Source organism: Dipteris shenzhenensis, chromosome 21, assembly GCF_047967505.1.
Source record: "Dipteris shenzhenensis isolate YYH24624 ecotype China chromosome 21, Dip_SZ_1.0, whole genome shotgun sequence".
In the NCBI taxonomy this organism is placed as follows: domain Eukaryota; kingdom Viridiplantae; phylum Streptophyta; class Polypodiopsida; order Gleicheniales; family Dipteridaceae; genus Dipteris; species Dipteris shenzhenensis.
In genome coordinates, this window is record NC_141616.1 from 36,885,687 (window position 1) to 36,906,104 (window position 20,418).

Below are 20,418 nucleotides of genomic sequence, written 5' to 3' on the forward strand. Positions count from 1 at the left end.
TGGCAAAACATTCTATTAGTAGGCCATGAAGGAATCCTCTTGGATGTATGTTATACCGAGCTTCACATAAGGCAAAGAGAAAAAAATTTTGAATGAGCTAGATGCTATCTTTCAGACCAGGGTCCTATAGATGTGAACCTCACTGAGGATAGCCCACCATATGTGCTGTTGCCTTTTACTGGCTATGCATTAACACACTACTCATCCATGACAAGCACAAAATCCTGACAATTCTAAGTAGTAGCAAGAGCTATAGCAAGACGCATGGATATCTAAGTCTGAGAAAGGAATTGTATTTGAACCACTCTCTGACCACCTCACATGAGGCACGTGAAAGCAGATCTAAGTGATAAAGTGCAGGAGAGGTGAAGTGAGGGTTGAGGTTGAAGAAGCCTCCACCACTAACTGCAGTACTGCCCCTGGACATGCTCATTGGACCAGGATGAGTTGAAATGTCTAAAGAAATGAGGAGGGCAAGAGCCTTTCCAGACCTGGTCTCATGATCATCATCTTCTCTTGTTGGGAGGCAGTTTTTGTCTCAAAGAAGAAGAAAAACTGCTGACTCATCTGCTTATGTTGATGCTGGTGCCCTATGCCTGGGATGTGCTCCTGGTCAAGGACCTAGAGAAATACTGGCCTAATTCCTTGTTGAGAAGGGGCATGAAAAGAAGCAACCAAGCTGCGTGAGGAATTGAAGACAGCTAATGATATTCTCCTGCACTAATTTCGTTTTTCACAGATGTTGTCCTTATCATTGTAGTCCTATCTAAAACAAGCACATATAAGAACATGAGGATTACTTTGTGTATTAATTCTCTACCAACCTGAGCAACTTCTGTTGGGATGATGTAAATGCTCACTCACTTGTCATCCCTTTTATTCCTATTCTTAAAGCGTTCATCCCAGGAGACAAATATTTATCTTTCAGCTTCACCCTTATCCTCTAAGAAATATGAAAATAAGAGTGTCTCCCTGCTGGATGGGTGTACTACAGTATACCTATGATGAACCTATGAATCTCCCACAACTATCTGCAGATATCATCAGAATCAAATATGTTCTAGGCAGATGCTCAATGCATACACAGGCTGATGCCTCTTCCTTTCAAGCTGCTAAACACAATCATTATGTGACTGCCTTATCTCTTTTTTAGTAAAATTAAGCCCATTGTATGCAGAGATGAGTTGCCTGTAATCAATGAAAAAGTTCTATTATTCTTATTAGAATTAAACAGTCCTATCATAATCACAAGGGAATGGAAAGTATACCAGGCCAGCTGCTGGATTCTACAAGTGTGGAATTCAAGAGATGATCATGTTGGAAGTTTCATCTCACTAATCCAAGAGTGACTTACAAAGCTAGAGGTAGTGTTGTCTCATATTCAGCTGGCCATGGCAGAAGCTCATTGTGAAGGAGGACAAACTAAGTATGCTGACCATTCATGTGACTGGTGCTAATGTTGATCCCGGATGAAACAAATCTCGTTATTTCACTAGAAGGTGAACTCTTCCCATGTCCATTCCCTTTTGTCCCTATATCCATTTTTGAAAATAAAATGCACATGTACAAGTAACACAGCATGGTAACATATTTTCTGTAAGGTATGAAGTGATCAAATCATCCACAGTCTAGGGAGCTGCTTAAAAGCAACCCTTTCAATTTGACTACTTGAAGATGAAATCAGCATGCCAGGTTATGGGGTTGAACATTGAATATAAACACCTTACCAGAAATGATGCTATCAAGAACAGTGAATGTGAAGTTTTGGCTCACATCAAGAGGCTCCCGACACTCAGCTGAGGGCCACAACTCTGGATATCCATAACCCCTGCAACAGAGTTGGAGCTTAATAAAATGGTGTGTTAAAATGTCAATTGCTTCACAAGTGTCACAACAAGGAACAGTACATAGTGAAAATCAAGCTTGTTTTGATAGTTTTACAAGTTAAAAATACCATATACTATTCATGGATATGTGGTGTACTAGGCTTTTGGATCAATTACTGCCAATAGATTCTGTATACGTGCGTTCCTTCTATTTATACATCACACATATGCGACCATACACAAACTTTGTAAGATGTTACATTGATAATACAAACTTCCAACAAAAGCACAATCCAAGATCATATCCAGGTCTCAACCAACTATAGTGACAGCATGCAAAGCAAATAGAATTGAAGAAATTAATAAGCCCATTTGCAGTGTTAGGTGAAAATTAGTTAATGGCCATATGGGGTGTTTAGTTAATGGCACTGGTGCGGGAGGACGTACCAGGTTTCTTTGTAAACCCACTTCCACTATGGAGTCCAAAGGGAAATATGGGGTCATGGGGGCTTCTGGCTGTGACTCATTCCATGCCAATCAGGTCACCAGAGCCCAGGCTATGTAAGGGGACGTGTTCCTATGAGAAGACAGGGAGGGGGCGGGAGGGGGGGGGGGGCAAGGGGGGGGGATTGTGTAGGTAGAGTGGTTGAAACTTGATTTTAGGACAAGGGACGTGTAAATGGTAGGGAGAGAGAAGGGTTGAGAGGTTTGGAGAGAGGATTTTTGGGAAAGGACACCATGGAGCAGGGGGAGGACCACATTGGGGAATTGGGGAGAGGCGTTGTACAATTTTTTATTTTATTTTATTATAATTACTTCTTCTTCTTCTTCTTCTTCTTTTGGGGGGGAAAGGGGGGGGGGGATTATGGCTATGAAAAATACAGTTTGTGTTTAGATGGCACTCTCCCTTGCTGGCATCCTGGGCACGAAGCATAGCACAGACAGCGATGGTCATAAGGAGAGAGAGAAATTCATGGTGCAAGGTATGGCTTCAAAGGTTTGCAAGCAAACACAGGATTGATGTGCTGATGGGGAGAAGAATTGCTAGCCTAATGAAGCATTTGCAGAAGTGATGGTTGACCGGCTGGAAACATATGGCGACAAACACCACTGCGAGGATATCGTTAATAATAAAATCATAGCTTGGTTGATGCCAACAATCTCATGAGCAAATTCTCGTGACAAGATAATGAACGTCAATGAATCATGCAATCGTGGTAGGTTTGTGTGAAGGAAGTATGAGGTAGAGCAGCACTCGTTCTGGAAGTGGTAGCTGATGTGAAGCAACGTTAGGAGTTGGGAAAATGTCTCATGGAAATCTTGTTTAAGTATTTGACGGGTGACCAAAGGGGAGATTTAAGGTGTTTCGCAGACGATGCAGTGGCCAAGAAGGAAGGTGATGGATGCTATGGTAGGTGACGTCTGCAATTGAGTATTGAAGGGAGGCACGTAGTGGGAGTACGTGATGAGTGGCAAGGCGGAACGACTAAAACCAGTGACTAGGGAAATTTGTACTTCTAGAGTAGGGTGCAAATTTGATGCTATGGTAAAGCATAAGGTAGTCGGCTGTTTGATAGGTTGACATAATGACAGACTGAGTGGTAAAAAGCCCACGTGAAAGTTCTCAAGGGGAGGAAAGCTCAAGTAGGAGGTTGATTGGAGAAATACAAAATATGTTTTTTGAGGGTTTTGTGGATGAATTGTAGCAGGGTTCTAGAATCGTGGAGTTTTCTAGGTAGGAGCTTGATGGAAGAATTGGAAAAATGGTTTTTTTTTTCAAAGAAAAGAACTTTCTATTAATGCTTGAAAAACTTCATACAAAACAGCAGCCCCGAAGGTGCTGAGTATGGAAAAAACTGGTAAAGGCTGAAAGAAGAAAACCAGCCTGTTCCATAGAAACCCGGCTCACTACCTAGGGAATCTCTGGTATAGGGGCTAACAGCCAGGTGGGGGGACTATACAACCAGCGAATCCCTCACCGAGTGAATATGTAGAAAACTCCTGCAGGCCAACCCTTGCAGAAACATGTGCGCCTCGCAATAGTCGCCCTAGAGCCCGAGGTCCAATGCTCCCAGGTGGAGTGCAGGGTGTAGATGATATCCTGCCAAATGGCGACCAAGGTAGCCAAGGGTGGAGCCGGATGCTCACCCATCACCAGACTACAGTGAGCAACCCAAATAATCCACGCCGTGATACTGACCAGCTCTATCCTCTGAATGCTCTGACCCTATATCTGGTAAGCTGGAGAAACCTCATCAATCTAAAACGCGTGACCTCCCTCAGTCAATCAGGCCGCCATCCCCCACGTGTAGTTCCTCTGAAGGCTTTGCATGAGAGTCATAATCCTGAGGGCTCCCATCCAGATCCTCACTGTGCTACGACAGCTCTAGAGGCAGTAAGGGATCTCGTCTCCAGAACTCCTGCAAAGCAACAATGAAACTGCCCCTCCACCCGCATCTGCTCCAACCACGAGCCTATGGGCAAGCCTCCGTGGACGGCCAACCAGAAGAAGTAGATCTTCCTCGGCCGCAAAATGAACCATAGACACGTCCAAAACCTAGAACGGACCTCCTGCGGCACCCTCTGGAGCACCCAACACCTCTCCCTCTAAGGGGTCCAAATCGAAGAGTCCATCTGAAGCCTCTTGCCAATCCGAGTGGTATAGGAAAAGAAGGGCACCTCGTCCACCTGCTCGGTGAGACCAATCCTGGAAGGCCAAAACCACTCTCCGTGGTCCCACTAGACCTCCCTTAGGGGCTTACCTTCCCAAAGCCAGAAGCACCATCAGGGGGCATCCTCCTCTGGGACGCCGGGAGGATCAATGTGCCACTCCTTCCCCAAACGACCCACCACTTTGATCCTCTGCCAATGAATCCCATCTAGACTCCCATCCATCTCTGGGTCTCTCTCAGTGAGTGCCTGGAGTAGGCCTCGAGGCCCTACATGGAAGAAACCAGGCTACATGCTGCCTTGCTGAATCTTCATCCTCAAGGGGACCCCAGTCCGAGAAAACTTTCCTAACCATTTGCTGTCCATCCACATGTGTAGTCCCTCCCACCAAGACTCAGGGATGGCTAGGTCAATCTCCCTCATCCACTGACCTGCCCCTCACATATGCGCTATGGCTTCAAGCCTCGCCTCTACCTCCATGGGTAATCTGCTCCATCTTCCAAAGAGGAAGGCCAGGCCACTGCCCCACTGTGCCCATTCAATGTGAGTCCGTTGTCCAAGCATATGTCCATCCTGATCCCTGATCTCCGCGTGCCAAATGAGGGGCTAACACTCAAACTCCTCTCTGCAACAGGGCTGAGCACGAATGAGGCCCCGTGCTAATCTCTACTAGACTCTATGGAGGCTCCTCATCATGGGGGAACCCTTCCCGGTAAGGGGGGGGCCTCTGAGAAGATCCATCTGTGTGAGTGTTGCCACTACCCCCAGTGCGTGGGGTGTTCTTGAGAAGCCCTCACTGTAAGAGGTGCTTCCAGGGGTCTGCACCATGGGTGAGGCCGCGCACAACCAACTTACCCTAGAGGGCTCTGCTCTGCATCTTCGGATCAATGATACCCAAGCCTCAGAATGCCTACTGCATGATCACCATGTGCCAAGCAACCCCGGCCCTGGTGTTCCTTGTGCCGTCCGATCCTGCCCAAAGGAAATTATGAACCAAACTTCAGAGCTGTCCAATGCACCCTCTGTGAAGCACCAGTAGGAGGCAATGTACCAGGCCGTGGCAAGAAGGATCTGGTTTGCTGCTGCTAAGGCACGGCCTGCTAGGGAGAGTCTGGCCGAGCTCCAATAGAGAAGCTTGTGCCGAACACTCTCAAGAACTGGGATGATCTGCTGCCAAACACTCTCAAGAACTGAGATGATCTGCTGCTCTACTGTAATATCAATACCCACCTAGCACCCGAGGTATCTCGCTGTCTGGCCCGCGATATCTAGCGGAAGCCAAAGGCACTCCCCCACTCTCGAATCTCCTGTGTCTTCTCATAGCCTGTGAAGAAACTGATGGATTTTGTCCAATTGATCTGTGCACCCGAGGCCTCACAACAAATAGACATCCCTGGACTCTCTCCAAGCTCACTGTGGTGCCCTCTACATACAAGGCTGTGTCATCTGCAAACTCAGAAACCAACAGCTCCTCCTATCTGATTGGAAGCCTCAGCCCTATGAGGCCCGCCACCTACGATCTTAAGTAGTAGCCCGGTGCCTAGGCCACAAAAAGGAAAACAAAGGGAGCTAGGAGATAGCCTTGGCGGACCGAGAGAGAGAGAGAGAGAGAGAGGACCTCACCCGTGTGTCCACCTATGAGCATCTGACTAGAGCTCCCCACATAGAGCACAGAGACTCCTCTAATCCATCGGTTTGAGAAACCCAACCTCTGCATAGTGCCCTCTAGGAAAGACCACTCCACCCTGTCGTAAGCCTTCTCAAAATCCAAGAGGAGGATGGCCAAAGGCTGTAACTCCTCCATCGCCCAATCCACTGCCTCCGAGAACATGAAAATGTTGTCCAGGATGCTGCGCTCTTGTACAAAGCCAGTCTGTGTATCATGGATGATGTCAGTGACATGAGGCCACAACCGCAAACTCAAGATCTTAGCAAGGATCTTCTATGCGGTGTCCAGCAGGGTGATCAGTCTCTACGGCTTGGATGTCTGACCTACCTCCCTCTTTTGGGATCAAACAAATCCACCCCCCGCTCAAGGGCTGAGGAAGGGAACCCATGTCTAAGATCTCCTAGTAGGCTGAGCGGAAAGGGCTAGCAATGATCTCCCAGAAGTTACGAAAGAAGGCCGGCGGGGTGAAGCCATCTTCGCCAGGACACTAAGGGCCTTGAGGGCTTCCCAAAGCTCCTCATCCATGAAAGGCTCCTCGAGTCTCCTGCACAACTTTCTCGAGACTACTATCGGAACATGATCCCAAACTAACTCACGCGCCACAAGGCAAGCTGGAGTCACCCTCTCTACCTGAAAGAGCTGGCTATAGAAACCCTGGTCACCTCTACAATCTCCTGTGGATCAGTGTGCCAGATGTCCTGCGCATCCCGTAATCGATATAGCTGCGTGCCTGCTGATCAGGGTCTAGTGGTCTGAAAAAACTACTTTGTCATCCTAGCGCCCTGCTGAACCTAGCGGGTCTGGGTGGAGTGGTAGGAAAACTCAGTCCGCCTGCTGCTCCTATCTAGAGGGGTGCCGACGGGCTCTAGCCTGTTGACTCTGCCTATCCTATGGGGGTGGGGGGGGGAGGAGTCCGTCCTTGCGCTCTTGATCGGGAGGAGGAGCCCCTTCCCTCTAATCCCACCCGGAATGGGAGGGCTACGAAGGGAGGAGTACAAGACGCTGAGACGAGGAAGCGGAGAGGGACGCGGTCGTGTCCTTGCCCTTGCCTTCTGGCAGGGAAGCCGAGGCAGGTCCGATAGGGGGATGGGAGGGGGGGAAGGCTAAAGAAGCTGCTACGGAGGGGGAGGGCAGGGTGGAGGGGGGGGCGAGGGGAGGGGGACGGGTGGTGAGCATGACCATAGCAGGAGTGGCGAGGGGGGGATTTGGGGAGGGGGGGGGCGTGGAGAGCGAGAGGGATCAGGAGGGGGAGTGGGCCCGGAGGGAATAGGGGCAATCACATGCCCGCCTTGCTGATCAAGCACACTGGGGCTCTGGATCCCCTTCTCCTCAACCATTGTCGGGCTACCCTCCGTAGCTTCCGTCATCGTAACATCGAGAGCTCCTGAGGCGCATTGTTGACGCAAGGGTAATGGTGGTCGTTGGACCTTCACTAATGGAGGATCCCCTGGCCGATTGGGCTGTGAATATATTTGCTCACCTGAGATACTACATACTGAATATCAGGCCGTGTATTGCACAAGTAGATGAGGCATCCAACAACTAGGCTGTAGAGTGTCACATCCACTAATTCACCTGCATCATACATAGTAAGCTTCCCGGCTCCATGGGAGTGGCTATAGGCTTACAAACATGCATGTTGAACCCATCCAAGAGCTTCTACACATACTTGGATTAAGACATAACAATGCCACGCTTGTCTTGTATAAACTGGATGCCCAAATAAAAATTTAACATGCCCAAATCTATCATGTCAAATTCAGCTTTCAACTCAGCTTTAAAATCTGCAATTATTTCCTCATTTGACCCTGTGAGCAGCATGTCATCTACATAAAGAATGATGACCAAAATATCCCCCCCATCCTTCTTGATGTAAAGTGCTTTCCATGGGAAAAGAAAAGAAAAGAGATTCAGGTATGGCCGTGTCAGATGCATCAGCTCCTCATGCATATGATGGGGGAGATGTTACAGCCAACTTTGTGCAAGAGCACTGTGCCTTTGTGTCTTGCATTTCAGATTTTTCAGTGGGTAGTTCAGATGCTACAGCCACTATTGAGGATGACCCTTATGCTTTCTTGACTTGTAGTTATGATCCTCCAAAGGATGCATGCTCTCTCAGTGTTAATGAGACACTGAATACTCGGTATTTTGATAGTGGTGCTTCAAAGCACATCACTTATAAAAAGAGCCTTTCTGCATCTCTGCATCCTCCACCTACTAAAAAGAAGGTGACTTGTGCAAATAATTCTTCTTATTCAGTCCTCACATCCACTGATGGCACAGATTTCAGAATTTCAGATGTTCTCTATGTGCCAAGTATAAAGATGAATTTGCGTTCAGTGTCCTCTCTCAATAGAGGAGGATTTCAGGTTGTATTCGATGATGCTAAGTGTGCAGTCAGAGACAAAGAGAATGACTATGCTTTGATGTTGTCTGGAACTTTGTATTGGGGTCTTTTTCAGCTTGATATATATGAGAGAAGATCCGATCTAGCACTTTCAGTGAGCACTCCCACTGCTGCGATGCAGAATGCGGAGTTATGGCATGCCAGGTATAGGCACATGAGCTATGGCAGCTTAATGACACTTCAGAAGCATGATATGGTTGATGCATTGTGTCCTTTAGAGTCACCTCCTCCTCATGCATGTGACGGCTGCATCCTTGGCAAGATGCATAGATTTCCCTTCAAGAAAGATGGTGCAGTGAGAGCTACACGCAAGTTACAGCTCATTCAAAGTGATGTCTGCGGTCCCATGAGGACACTTGCTTTTGGGGGCTATCTTTATTATGTTACATTCATAGATGACTTCGCCAACTACACTTGGGTCTATGGTCTTAAGGCAAAATCAGAAGTGTTTATGCATTTCAAACACTTTGTGGCTATTGCTGAGAATGAGACAAGACTCAAGGTGCAGACACTTCACATAGATAGAGGGGGGGAGTATATGTCTCATGAGTTTGAATGTGCCTGTGGAGTTTAGACACAAGTTGTCAGATAAGGCACTTAAATGCATTTTTGTTGGGTAGATGGCACAAAGCAAAGGCTATCGTCTCTACAATCGTGCTTCTCGCAAGATTTTTGTTAGTAGCGATGTTATAGTTACAGAGAATTCAGCACATACACATGCTGAATTTAATATTCCAGCTTCTTCAGATGATGTTTTTGAGGGGATGCTTCTTATAGCATTTGGTTCCCCAGATGAGGTTCATGCTGTAAATCAGAATTTACAGCAACCTCCTCCTAATCCACATGCCCTGATTCAGCCACAGGTTGATTTTGTACCTCCACAGGGTGTGGATGAAGTTGCCAGGCACGAGATTCAATAGATACACGCAGCCAAAACAGTCCCGAATTGGTTGCTTCAAACTCTCAAGGAGAGTAGGCTTGACGCCCCATTGTTTGGTACGACTCGTAGTGCAGTAAGGCATGCAGGGGGGTGCTCTTTCAGTTGAGACAGCTTATGCAGGTACTCTTCTTGATGAAAAAGAACCTAACTCTTTTGAAGAAGCAAAAGATAATGTGCATTGGATACATGCCATGCACAATGAATTGCAGTCCATTAATAAAAATCAGACTTGGGATGTGGATTTGCCACCAGGTAAGCATGCCATTGGTACCAAGTGGGTTTTCCAGGTGAAAAGGAAGCCTGATGGGTCCATTGACAGGTACAAGGCAAGGCTGGATGCCAAAGGCTATGCACAGAAGAAGGGCATAGATTATGAGGAGACTTTTGCTCCTACATCCCCGATGACCACCATACGGTCAGTTATTGCCATAGCTGTAAATTTTGTTTGGAATGTCCATCAGTTGGACATAAAAACAGCTTTCCTTAATGGGGCTTGCAGGAAGAGGTTTATGTCGAACAAGCTCTTGGATTTGCACTTTCTAGCAATGCACTTCAGGTTTGCAAGCTCAACAATGCTTTATATGGGCTGAAACAAGCCCCACGTGCATGGTATGCCAAAATTGATGCATTCCTGGAAAGTAAGGGGTTACATAATAGGGCTATGCGCTTCTTGCATTCACCAATATAATGACCTCGCTTCTTGCAATAGTGACAAATGCCCTTCTTTCTAGGCTTATTGCATCACCCTTAGCCTTATAAGAGGGCTGTCCTGAATCAGCTTTATGCTGATGTGCGGGCTGATTGGCATGTTGCTTTTGCTGCCCTTTTCCCTTGGGCTTAAACTTAGAAAGCATGGCATGCTCGCCAGCCCATGTTGCTATATTTCTTTGTGTCAGCTTTTCCTGCAACAGAAGTCCTACCAACTCGTGAAAAGAGAGAGGATTGCTGCCCCCCCTCAATGACAAATTCAGCGAGGTGTGGAAACCTAGATAGAACTCAGGAAGAGAATTCAGAGTGGTGGTAATCATCTCTGAATACGGAATAACTTCATCAATATTCAGCTATTGCTCCCTCCAATCCTGAAGCTTTGTGAGGTGAGTATTCATGGAATCTCCCTCATCCACTCCAATATCTCCCAAGCTGCCTTTGAGGTCTTGCATGACCGAATGTGATGAATAATGAACCTCTTGACAGAGAGAGAAATCACTAATAGAGCTTGTGCATCCCTAGAATCCCATCTTTTCTGCTCTGCCGTGGGAGCCCCTGGAGCAGCAGCTCCAATTACTTGTGCTGCATTTTGACCTCTGCCCCTGCCTCCAATTGTAGGAGTGACAGGTGTAGCCACAGAATCTGGCCTTGCTTCATCTCCATTGACATAATCCCAAATATATCTACCAACCAAGATGTTGTGAACCATAAAACTCCAGAAGGAGTAGTTGGTGCCATCCAACTTATCCTCCTGTGTGAGGACTCCAAACACCTCATTGGGGTTGTTCTGAGCCATTTTTGCCAGATAAACTAAAAAATACAGCAAACTGAACAAGTAAAATCCCTTCCTCGGATGCAAAATGCACAAAGTAAAAGCTGCCAAAGAAAATCTGCCCACAGTGACAAATACTATTATAGCCTATCAAAGGCTCAAATTGCACCACAATGCTCTGCTAATTGCCCAAAAAATTGCAAATAAATCTGCAGAAAGTGACATAAGTCAGCAAATTGACTCACTCTGAGTCCGAAATTGCTTGCAAATAACCAAAATGCTCTTTCAACTGCAAAATTGCAACCCCAATGCAAAAGCCCCAATTTCTTGTGGGAAATACAAAAGAGGGCAAATAGACTGAAAGCCCCAAAAGCCCCAATTTCTCTACAAAAATTGCAAGCAAAACCACAAAGCCCCAAATTTTGGAGTGGATCTTGCAAACTGATTGCAATGTCTGCCAAATCTCCAAATGTGCTCCCAAAACTAAGCCAAACAATGGCTATATGCACAAAAGCCTGACAAAAAACTCCTTGCAATGTCCACCTGCAAAGAAAACCCTGCAACAAGCACCCTGCTGAAGTATCCTCTGGAAATACCCTACTCTGAAGACCTGCAACAGTCCGTACAATACGGACTGTACGGCTGTATGGATACTGACTGCATGCAGCTACCTTGGAGTACATACGACCTGTACGGAAGTTGTGGCATGGACTGCATGACCTGTACGGACGGTACAGCGTTGATGCGGCTGTACAGTACGCAGTACGACAACGTGTACGATTGGCACGTGCAGTACGGAATGCAGGTACGGGATCTGTACTTTGTACGGGTGCCAGTGCAGATGTATGGCAGGTTACAATTGTACTGACAGATAGTCCATACGTTGTACGGACGGGAGCAGGAGACTGCTGTGCAGATTTCGGAATGCTCACGAGAGCAGTGTGCGACACTGCTTCAGATCCATGTACGTGTACGACAAATGGAGCTGTACGGTCGCAAGCTGTATGGACGGGAGCTGCACGCGTGGGAGCTGGGAGCTGGGAGCAGGTCCAAGTGCTTGAACTGCTCTGATACCAAATGTGAGAATAAAGAGAGCAAGAGTGAGCAAGTGTGAGAGCTGCACATAGTCTATTGAATAGTGGACTGAAATGAAGTAAGTACAAAAGAGAGATGAGGGGTTTTGTCTAAGTGACAAAACCCTATCTTATCCACTAACCGTAGTTAGGGATTAGACTGTGGTTAGGGGGGAAACCTCTAAAAGGGAAAAGTGACCCTAACCCACTTATTACATTACATTGGCCACTACCTAGAATATAATAATAATTCCAACACTGCCACCCTTCCAGTATAGCATTGACGCTCCGTTTGTCCCATTTCGGGGCAACGAGTTCAGCCCAATCATCCGAGATGATCTTCTACAGTTACACACATTCAGGACCTGTTTGGCAAATACAGAGATTCCTATGAAGCTCAGCTTCTATAAGGAAGACTGCTTACGCATCTCCGAGGAGAGTTTCATTATCCCGCCAAGGTACACTCATATCCACCTCTTACACAGTGCTTCACCGACATAGCTTTACATACCTGAGTCACAGCCAGTGGAGATTGTGCAATCCTACACATACTTGGGTGTAGTTTTCATAGGGACAGTGCCTTGGCCCGACTAGAGCGACAGTGCTTCTAGGCGCACTTCCAAGATCCACTGACGAAGTGTTGGCTTTTCGACACTCTAAGGGGAGACCGACAGCCATGTATGCGGCACCTTTTTGGGGGGGTGATATTTCAACAGTAGAATGGAAGAGATTCGAGCGGCTACGGGTGATTATGGGCTCCAGGATGATTCGGAGTAAGTCCTCAGTCCCCCATCAGATAGTACAAGCAGAGTTTGCCATGACCCCTCTCCAGGTTGATGCCATTTTTCAGACAGTGACTTTCCTCCACAGAGTTTGGGACCTACCCTGCAAGAGACTTCCAAGGCTGGCACTAGAGTCCTCCATACGACTATCTGAGAGTGCGGCAAGTACAGCATGGTTTGCCAGTCACGGCATTCAAATGGACCGGCTTCCCCCGTTTCAGTATAGCATGGATGCACCACTCGAGTCGATCCCACGAGATGAGATTAACCACATCAAACGGTTAGATCTCCTCCAGCTCCACATATCTCGCACTTGGGGGGGGGACCAGGAGTTCCCCACCAAGACCTAGCTCTACTATGACCACTTTTTGAGAGTATCGGAAGATGGGCTCATCATCAGACCTCAGTATCTCGAGGCAGAGCAGTCTCACACGCATTGAGGATTGCCATCGAACAGATGCGGGTCTCGTCCCATCAGCTGAGGATCGAGACAGGGAGAGCTGCACGCATACCCAAAGAGCAGCGGACTTGCAGGTTGTGCACGATGGGGGCAGTCGAGATAGAGAAACACTTTCTATGTGTCTGCCCAGCCTACTATGAGATCCCAGGGCGCTACCACTGCCTTTTTCAGGAGGGGTACGGCTTTGGCCCTCTCTCAGGACTAATCCACTTCCAGGACCAAGTCTGTATTGGGCTCTACTTGATGGAGATCCCCGACGACACAGGGAGATACTACTACGACATATCACAGAGCAGGAGGATGGGACCACTGCACCACAGGGTACCGAGGTAGGCCAAGCGCAGAGACAAGTCACGGATTTCGATGCATTTGACTCAACCTAAGGGCACTCTGGGATAGAGGAGGAGGAGCTAGCCGATATGAGAGACATCTGGATCAGTGGAGGGAGCCGACACAGCACTACCAAACATGGGGCACAGAGACCGTATACGGTGCAACAAGCGACCATAGCACACACGATTGAGGTTCGAACTATTTCATCTCTCCTTAGGGGAGATGACCGAGGCGAGGCATCACCCTTGAATAGCCCATTGGATCTAGAGATCGAGGAGACCACGCCCTCCACCACCACGAGAGACATCCTGATAGATGCAGATACGTGAGCTCTTTGCATCTCATCAAAGAGCCATCACGGAGCTTGGATATGTGGAGCCAGTTCATGCACTTGGGACTCTAGCTCTGAGTAAATAATACCTTCATGCCACTCTCATGCTATTTTGCTATTTTGTACTAGTATAGCATTTTAGTACTCAGCAAGGGCCTTAGTGATTCCTTTGCCCCGACCCACAGTGGTTTGTATGAGTTACTTGATTCCGTACTTTGTCCCATAGGCCCGCGAGGCCTCCTGCAGACGTTAATCTCTCTCTCTCTCTCTCTCTCTCTCTCTCAGACACTGGGAGTACAGGATCATGGCATAGTAGGATCATATAGAGTCGGGAGGGATCGTACTAGAGAGCAGCCCCTCATTATCAGATTCAGAGATGCTCAGGCACGCCTAGCTGCCCTCAGGAGGAGAGGGACACTCAGAGACCACCCACAGATTTCCATGGACGAAAATCTGACTCAGATACAGGTTGAGGAGCGCAAGGCGCTCATGCCTCAGAGAGATGCAGCCCGAGCTCAGGGCAAGTGGGCAGTGATCAGGGATGGCAGACTCATCACAGGCACCTTGAGGCGTGCTCCCACAGTGCTTAGAGATGACAGACCAGCAGATATAGCCCCACCTCCACCTCCTGCTACGACCGCTTGACGGGACAGGGCCCATGGGACACACCACCCGTCAGATAGTCTACGCATCGCTGTATGGAACTGCAATGGTTCTTTTACAGCACAGCCAGGCAATCTACGGGGGGCATTCTTTGGGAGAGAGATCATCTTTTTCACGGAGACACACGAGAGTCCAGAGAGACCTTTGCCACGAGTGACAGGGTATACATGGAGATCTGCCTTCAGGCAGCACGCTCGAACATTTGGAGTGAGAGGATCTGGAGGAGTGGCCATTTTGTACAGAGAGCATCTCGATCAGATCATCACAGTGGAGAGAGCAGATTCACATGCCCGATTCTTGTGGGTACGCATCCGCCGCAGAGCCCCTCAGCGAGATCTTTTTATTGCAGTTTGCTACTTCCCCCTGGCGCAGTCGATCTATTCTTCCACTGGACCAAGCCAGTCCATATTTGAGGATCTCTCAGCGGACATTGCAGATTTTTCACATCGCGGAGAAGTCATCCTTTTAGGAGACTTCAACGCGAGGACCTCAGACAGACAGGCCCTCACTTATGACTTCATGGAGGATCCGGTCATACTCCCAGCATTTCACGATGATAGCCTCTGTCGGACTTCATCAGACTGCACAGTACAGCCCACAGATCAGGGACGTCAGTTACTGGAGCTCCTCACCTCGCACAGTATGGTCATTTATAACGGCTTGTCCAGGTGGCCACAGTCTTCCATGCCTACATTCTCTTCTGCTTTTGGGCGTGGTACTAGCGTGATCGACTACATCATAGGTCCCCCGACTCTAGTCCCTTCCATCCATAGCCTTACTGTTAGCCCCTTCATGCCCTCTGCCGACCATGCACTCATCCACTTTACTTTGACTAATGTCTCCCATGACCCACCCACCCCTCGTTATCATGACCGCCAACCCTATTACGAGGTTCATTTCGACCACCAGTTCGATGATGTATATAGCCAGAACCTCAGCCGCCTACTCCATCCTCATCTATTAGATGCTCTACCATCCACGCAGGACCGGTGGGAACTTGTACATACTTCACTCGTTTCTGCCGCTCACATGTCGTTCCCTGCCACATGTCATTCGTCTAGTCCCCCACCGGTTGGTCTTGTTCCTTGCAACGGTTGGTATGACGAGGAGTGTAAGGAACTCCGCAGGAAACTTCACCTTGAGACCAAGGAGAAGTCTCCCCTCCTTGCCGAAACCAAGAGAGACTACAAGTGGTTGGTTAGGCGCAAGAAACGCCAATTTCTAGCCCGGAATGAGGAGCTGAGAAGCTTGCTTTTCAGCTGTGACTCCAAGGAATTCTGGAGAAAATTCCTCCGCTCGAAGTCTCAGAGCCCCCTCACAGATCCACGTGTCTGGTCTGCATACTCTTCAGCTCTATACGATGTTCCAGATCAGCCAGCCATCGATTTATCCCATTCCCCTAGGCCAGCTTCATCTAGTCTCTTCACACCAGAGAGTGTCCGTGCAGCAGTCCATCGATTGAAGAACGGGAGAGCTAAGGATCATGATGGATTGCAAGCGGAGTATGTAATCCATGGGATTGATGCCTTAGATTTTGTTCTTTCTCGTCTCTTCAATGAGTCTGTTTGTACAGGCCTACCACAGTCCTGGTTAGGCAATACCATAGTACCTATCCACAAGTCGGGGGACCCTATGGAGCCGTCGAATCACAGGACCATCATGATTGGCCACGTTATGGCCAAGATCTATGCATCAGTTTTGGAAAGCTGTATAAATGACCATGCCGAGATGACAGGACTCAGAGCCAGAGGGCAGGCTGGATTTCGCAGGGATCATTCGACACTTGACCACATCCTCACACTCAGGGCACTGGTAGAGGAGGCGAAGTCACGAAGGCAACGGCTTTATTGTTGCTTCGTGGACTTCAGGAAGGCATTTGACACAGTTCCGCGATTCAGATTGTTTCAGAGGATTTGCCAGATGGGCTTTAGTGGAGAGATACAGTGGGCTATCATGGCTTTGTATGAGAGGGTCACTGGTCGGGTTCGGACACGTGAGGGGCTCTCAGAGGAGGTATGCAGCACGATTGGGGTGAAGCAGGGTTGCCCGCTCTCTCCTACTCTCTTTGGATTATATATATTGATGAGCTAGAGATGTTTATACAGATGACAGGCGGTGTGGGCTCTACTCTCTCAGGATCCTCCATTCCTATCCTCCTGTATGCGGACGATGTGGTTCTCATTTCCTCTACTGCTCAGGGCCTCCAGGCACATATTGAGGCACTCCACAGGTTTTGCCAGGACAGGGGGTTGACCGTAAACCTTGGCAAGACCAAGGTTATGGTTTTCAACACCTCTGATCGTATTTACAGCACGGATGAGTTTTGCTTCACTTATGACGGACAGCCCATTGAGCTTGTTAGAGAGTACACTTATTTGGGGGCAGTTTTCAAGGGACCGGTTTTCACCATGACATATGCAGCACGAGATAGGATTAGTAAAGGGTATGCTTCGTTGGCTCATCTTGAGCGTCAGTGTTTTCAGTCCCACTTTCAGCATCCCGATACGAAATCCTTGCTTTTTGATACATTGGTGAGACCAGCTGCGATGTATGCAGCTCCTTTCTGGGCACGAGATCTCGGCGCTGCAGATTGGAGACGAGTAGAGAGGTTACAGATCATCATGTTCTCTTGGCTCATTAGGGCCAAGGCTACAGTTCCGCACGAGATCATGCTAGCAGAGTTTGGAGCTACTCCCCTTGCATTGGATGCAACGTTTCAGTCGGTCATGTATTTGCATAGGGTTAGGGAGTTTGGAGACTCAGGAGCAGGCAGAGCTCGGTTGCCATGGTTAGCACTTGCATCTTCTATGGAGTTGGCACGATCTGGGGCCCGATACTGCTGGTACTTCAGACTCACTAGGTGGCTCACATCTCTTGGACTAGACATGGATAGACTGCCTCCCTTCCGATACAGCATAGATGCCCCTCATCTCGAGTTGACTCGCCACGAGCTTAGCCAGGTCACGAGAGCAGACTTGCTGCAGCTTCATACGTATCGCACTTGGATTTATCCCACGCAGCTTCCGACGAAGATGGCCACATATCGTGACCACTTCCTTCGGATCTCAGAGGATGGATTTGTCATTCCACCAGGCTATACAGGTATCCACATGTCCCACTCACTGAGGATCAGCTTAGAGTCTCTTCGCATCAGCTCGAGATAGAGGCTGGTAGGATGCGACGCATGGAGGATGGACGGCGACTAGGCCGAGAGACCAGGATCTGCCCTTGTTGCACCATGGGAGAGGTGGAGTCAGAGGAGCACTTCATTTGCAGATGCCCGCTATATTATGAGCTCAGAGGTAGATTCCACTGTCTCTTCACGGATGGCTTTGGACCTCTCTCACGAGTGATGGACTACGAGGATCAGCATTGCCTAGCTCTTTATGTCAGGGAGGCCACTATGCTTCGACGAGACTACCTCAGAGACCATCAGCACAGACCGAAGCGTGATAGAGCCCAGCCTGATAGAGCTCAGGCACACGCTATACCAGAGGACAGAGACCAGGAGGAGCACGAGGAGGTCAGAGCTCACACAGGACACATGCCTCCACCCTGTGGATGTACATATGAGATGGTTTGTAGACGCCACAGGATCTTGTTACATAGGGGACGTACTCGTCGCTTCATCTCCAGACGATCCAGGATGATGGCAGCTTTTCAGAGGAGACTTACTCATGGAGATCTCGCCCCACCAGCCGCTCACCTCACCTTTGCTCAGATTTGTACTCTCATAGCAGGGTGCAGAGTCGATGGACAGGATTTCCAGTATTATTTTGGTTCTCAGACTCCGTGACACCTGGACTTGTATCTTTGCATTGGCATATTGTACTCATCCCCCCATTTTGCACCCAGGGGCGGTTTCCTTGCATCTAGTTTACTTTGTATTTAGGCTCAGATTTGACATTATGTACTTTCACTTGCATTGTATTGCGTAGCACTTAGATGATATTCGACGATGCCTCTTCTTTGTGGCACGTTGATTTTGTGCTATCTTGTATGCAGAGTTCTTGATGTCCCATGGGCCCATTTTGGCCTTTAGTGGACAATAATACACTTTCTCTCTCTCTCTCTCTCTCTCTCTCTCTCTCTCTCTCTCTCTGTGTGCTAGCTCTCCGCTGCCGCCTGCTAGCCTCTCTCTCTCCAACTGTTAGCCTCTCCATCCGCTAGCCCCTCTGCCTACTAGCCCCTCCACTGTCGCCTACTAGCCGTACCTCCCGCTGTATAGCTCGCCGTACAGGGGGGTTTTGTCAGCTAACCCAGCCTCAAGCTGAGCTGAGCCCCTAGCTCAGTCTAAGGTGTTAGCTCCAATAAAGAGGTCGCTGATTGCGCAGGTTGTTTTCAATATGGAGTTCCCGAAAACGAAGCTTTTCCCATCGACTCCAACCACCAAGAAGCCATCCTACGCCGCTATGGCATCGACGCCTTCCCCCTATGCTCTAACTTAACACAGATTTCAAAGTAGTCTTTATCCACACGAATGGATTTACTTCCTACAGCAATAACTCAGAGATGGAGGATTGCAATACAACTGCCTTAGCTGTTTTGGAATGGAAGAGGAAGAGGAACACATTGATGAGAGCAAGATCATTAACCTCAAGAAGGAAGTACCACAAGTCGATAGGGATGAGAATGACATAAGCTTCATCACTCGTAACGGTAACCAGGCACAGATTTACTTCAAAGAAAAAAGCTCAAGGGTCAAGATCCTTAGACAAACCAACAAGCTGAAAGGTACTAGGATTTGGATATCTGAAGAGCTCACTATGAGCCAACTCAAACAATGGGCAAATGAACTCATTAAAGTGAAAGAAGCAAGGAAGGAAGGTAAATGGTCGGTCTACCGAGATGGGCAAGCACTGATAAGAGATTTCAAACCTAAACCCAAAGACTCTAAGTCTTAAACTGGGGCCCGAATCCATCTCTGAAGAGGCAATTGTATTGTCTGTGGATCTTGTAGTAGATTGGGCAACGGAAGGCGAAGTGCTTCTCTGACTCAATCTCATGTCGGTCACAGTGTACAAATGCGAATCTCTTTGGGGATCCCCTCCGCTTGTCCACTGTCGATACGGAGTCGGTGTGATGAAACACGGAACTGCCCAATGGCAATCCTAAGCGAGTGTGGTAGGTGGATCTGAGTGTACCCTGGTAGGTCAATGAAACCCTCCTTGGAGATGCGTAAGCAGTGATCCCTATAGAAGCTGAGCTTCACAGGGTGCTCTATCGGCGCCAACTAGCACCTGAATGTGTGTAGCTATAAAAGATTCTCTCGAATGATCGGGTTGAACTCGTTGCCCCAAAAATGGGACAAATGGGATGTCAATGCCATACTCGATGAGAGAGAGAGAGAGAGAGAGAGAGAGAGAGAGAGAGAGAAAGAAAGAAAGAAATATATATATATATATTAACGTCCTCGGAAGACCTCACGGGTCTATGGGACAAAATACACAACCAAAAAACTACAGCATCAGTTAGAGACTGAGAGTCTGTGGGGGAGTACAACAACTGAGCCCTAGATTACTATAATAGCATAACATAACTACATTCAGGTATTATGTAAGAGTGATCTAAATAACATCCAAAATTCTCTCATACCAAGACTAGAGGTGCCTTGCCGCTTTCATTCATGAGGCGCTCTGACATAGAGTGTCTCATCAGATCACAGAGACAAGGGCGGGAGGCCTTATCGGACTCATCTCAGAGTGTGATCACAGCGTTCTTCCAGCCAGAGCATATTGCCCCGCTGATCATGAACAACAGGCGAGGCAGAGACCCCGAGACCAA

At 48.2% G+C, this 20,418-nt stretch overlaps 1 protein-coding gene across 2 annotated transcripts in view; it reads right to left on the reverse strand.

Annotated features, from left to right (window-relative positions):
- The window catches only part of LOC147888807 (beta-hexosaminidase 1-like), a 231,326-nt gene that overhangs the window by 101,257 nt on the left and 109,651 nt on the right, over window positions 1-20,418 (reverse strand). For both annotated transcript variants that reach the window (XM_087392236.1, XM_087392235.1), the window contains exon 9: window positions 1,728-1,828. In XM_087392236.1, the coding sequence (XP_087248362.1) occupies window positions 1,728-1,828 (101 nt within the window). The remainder of the gene's footprint in view (window positions 1-1,727; window positions 1,829-20,418) is intronic.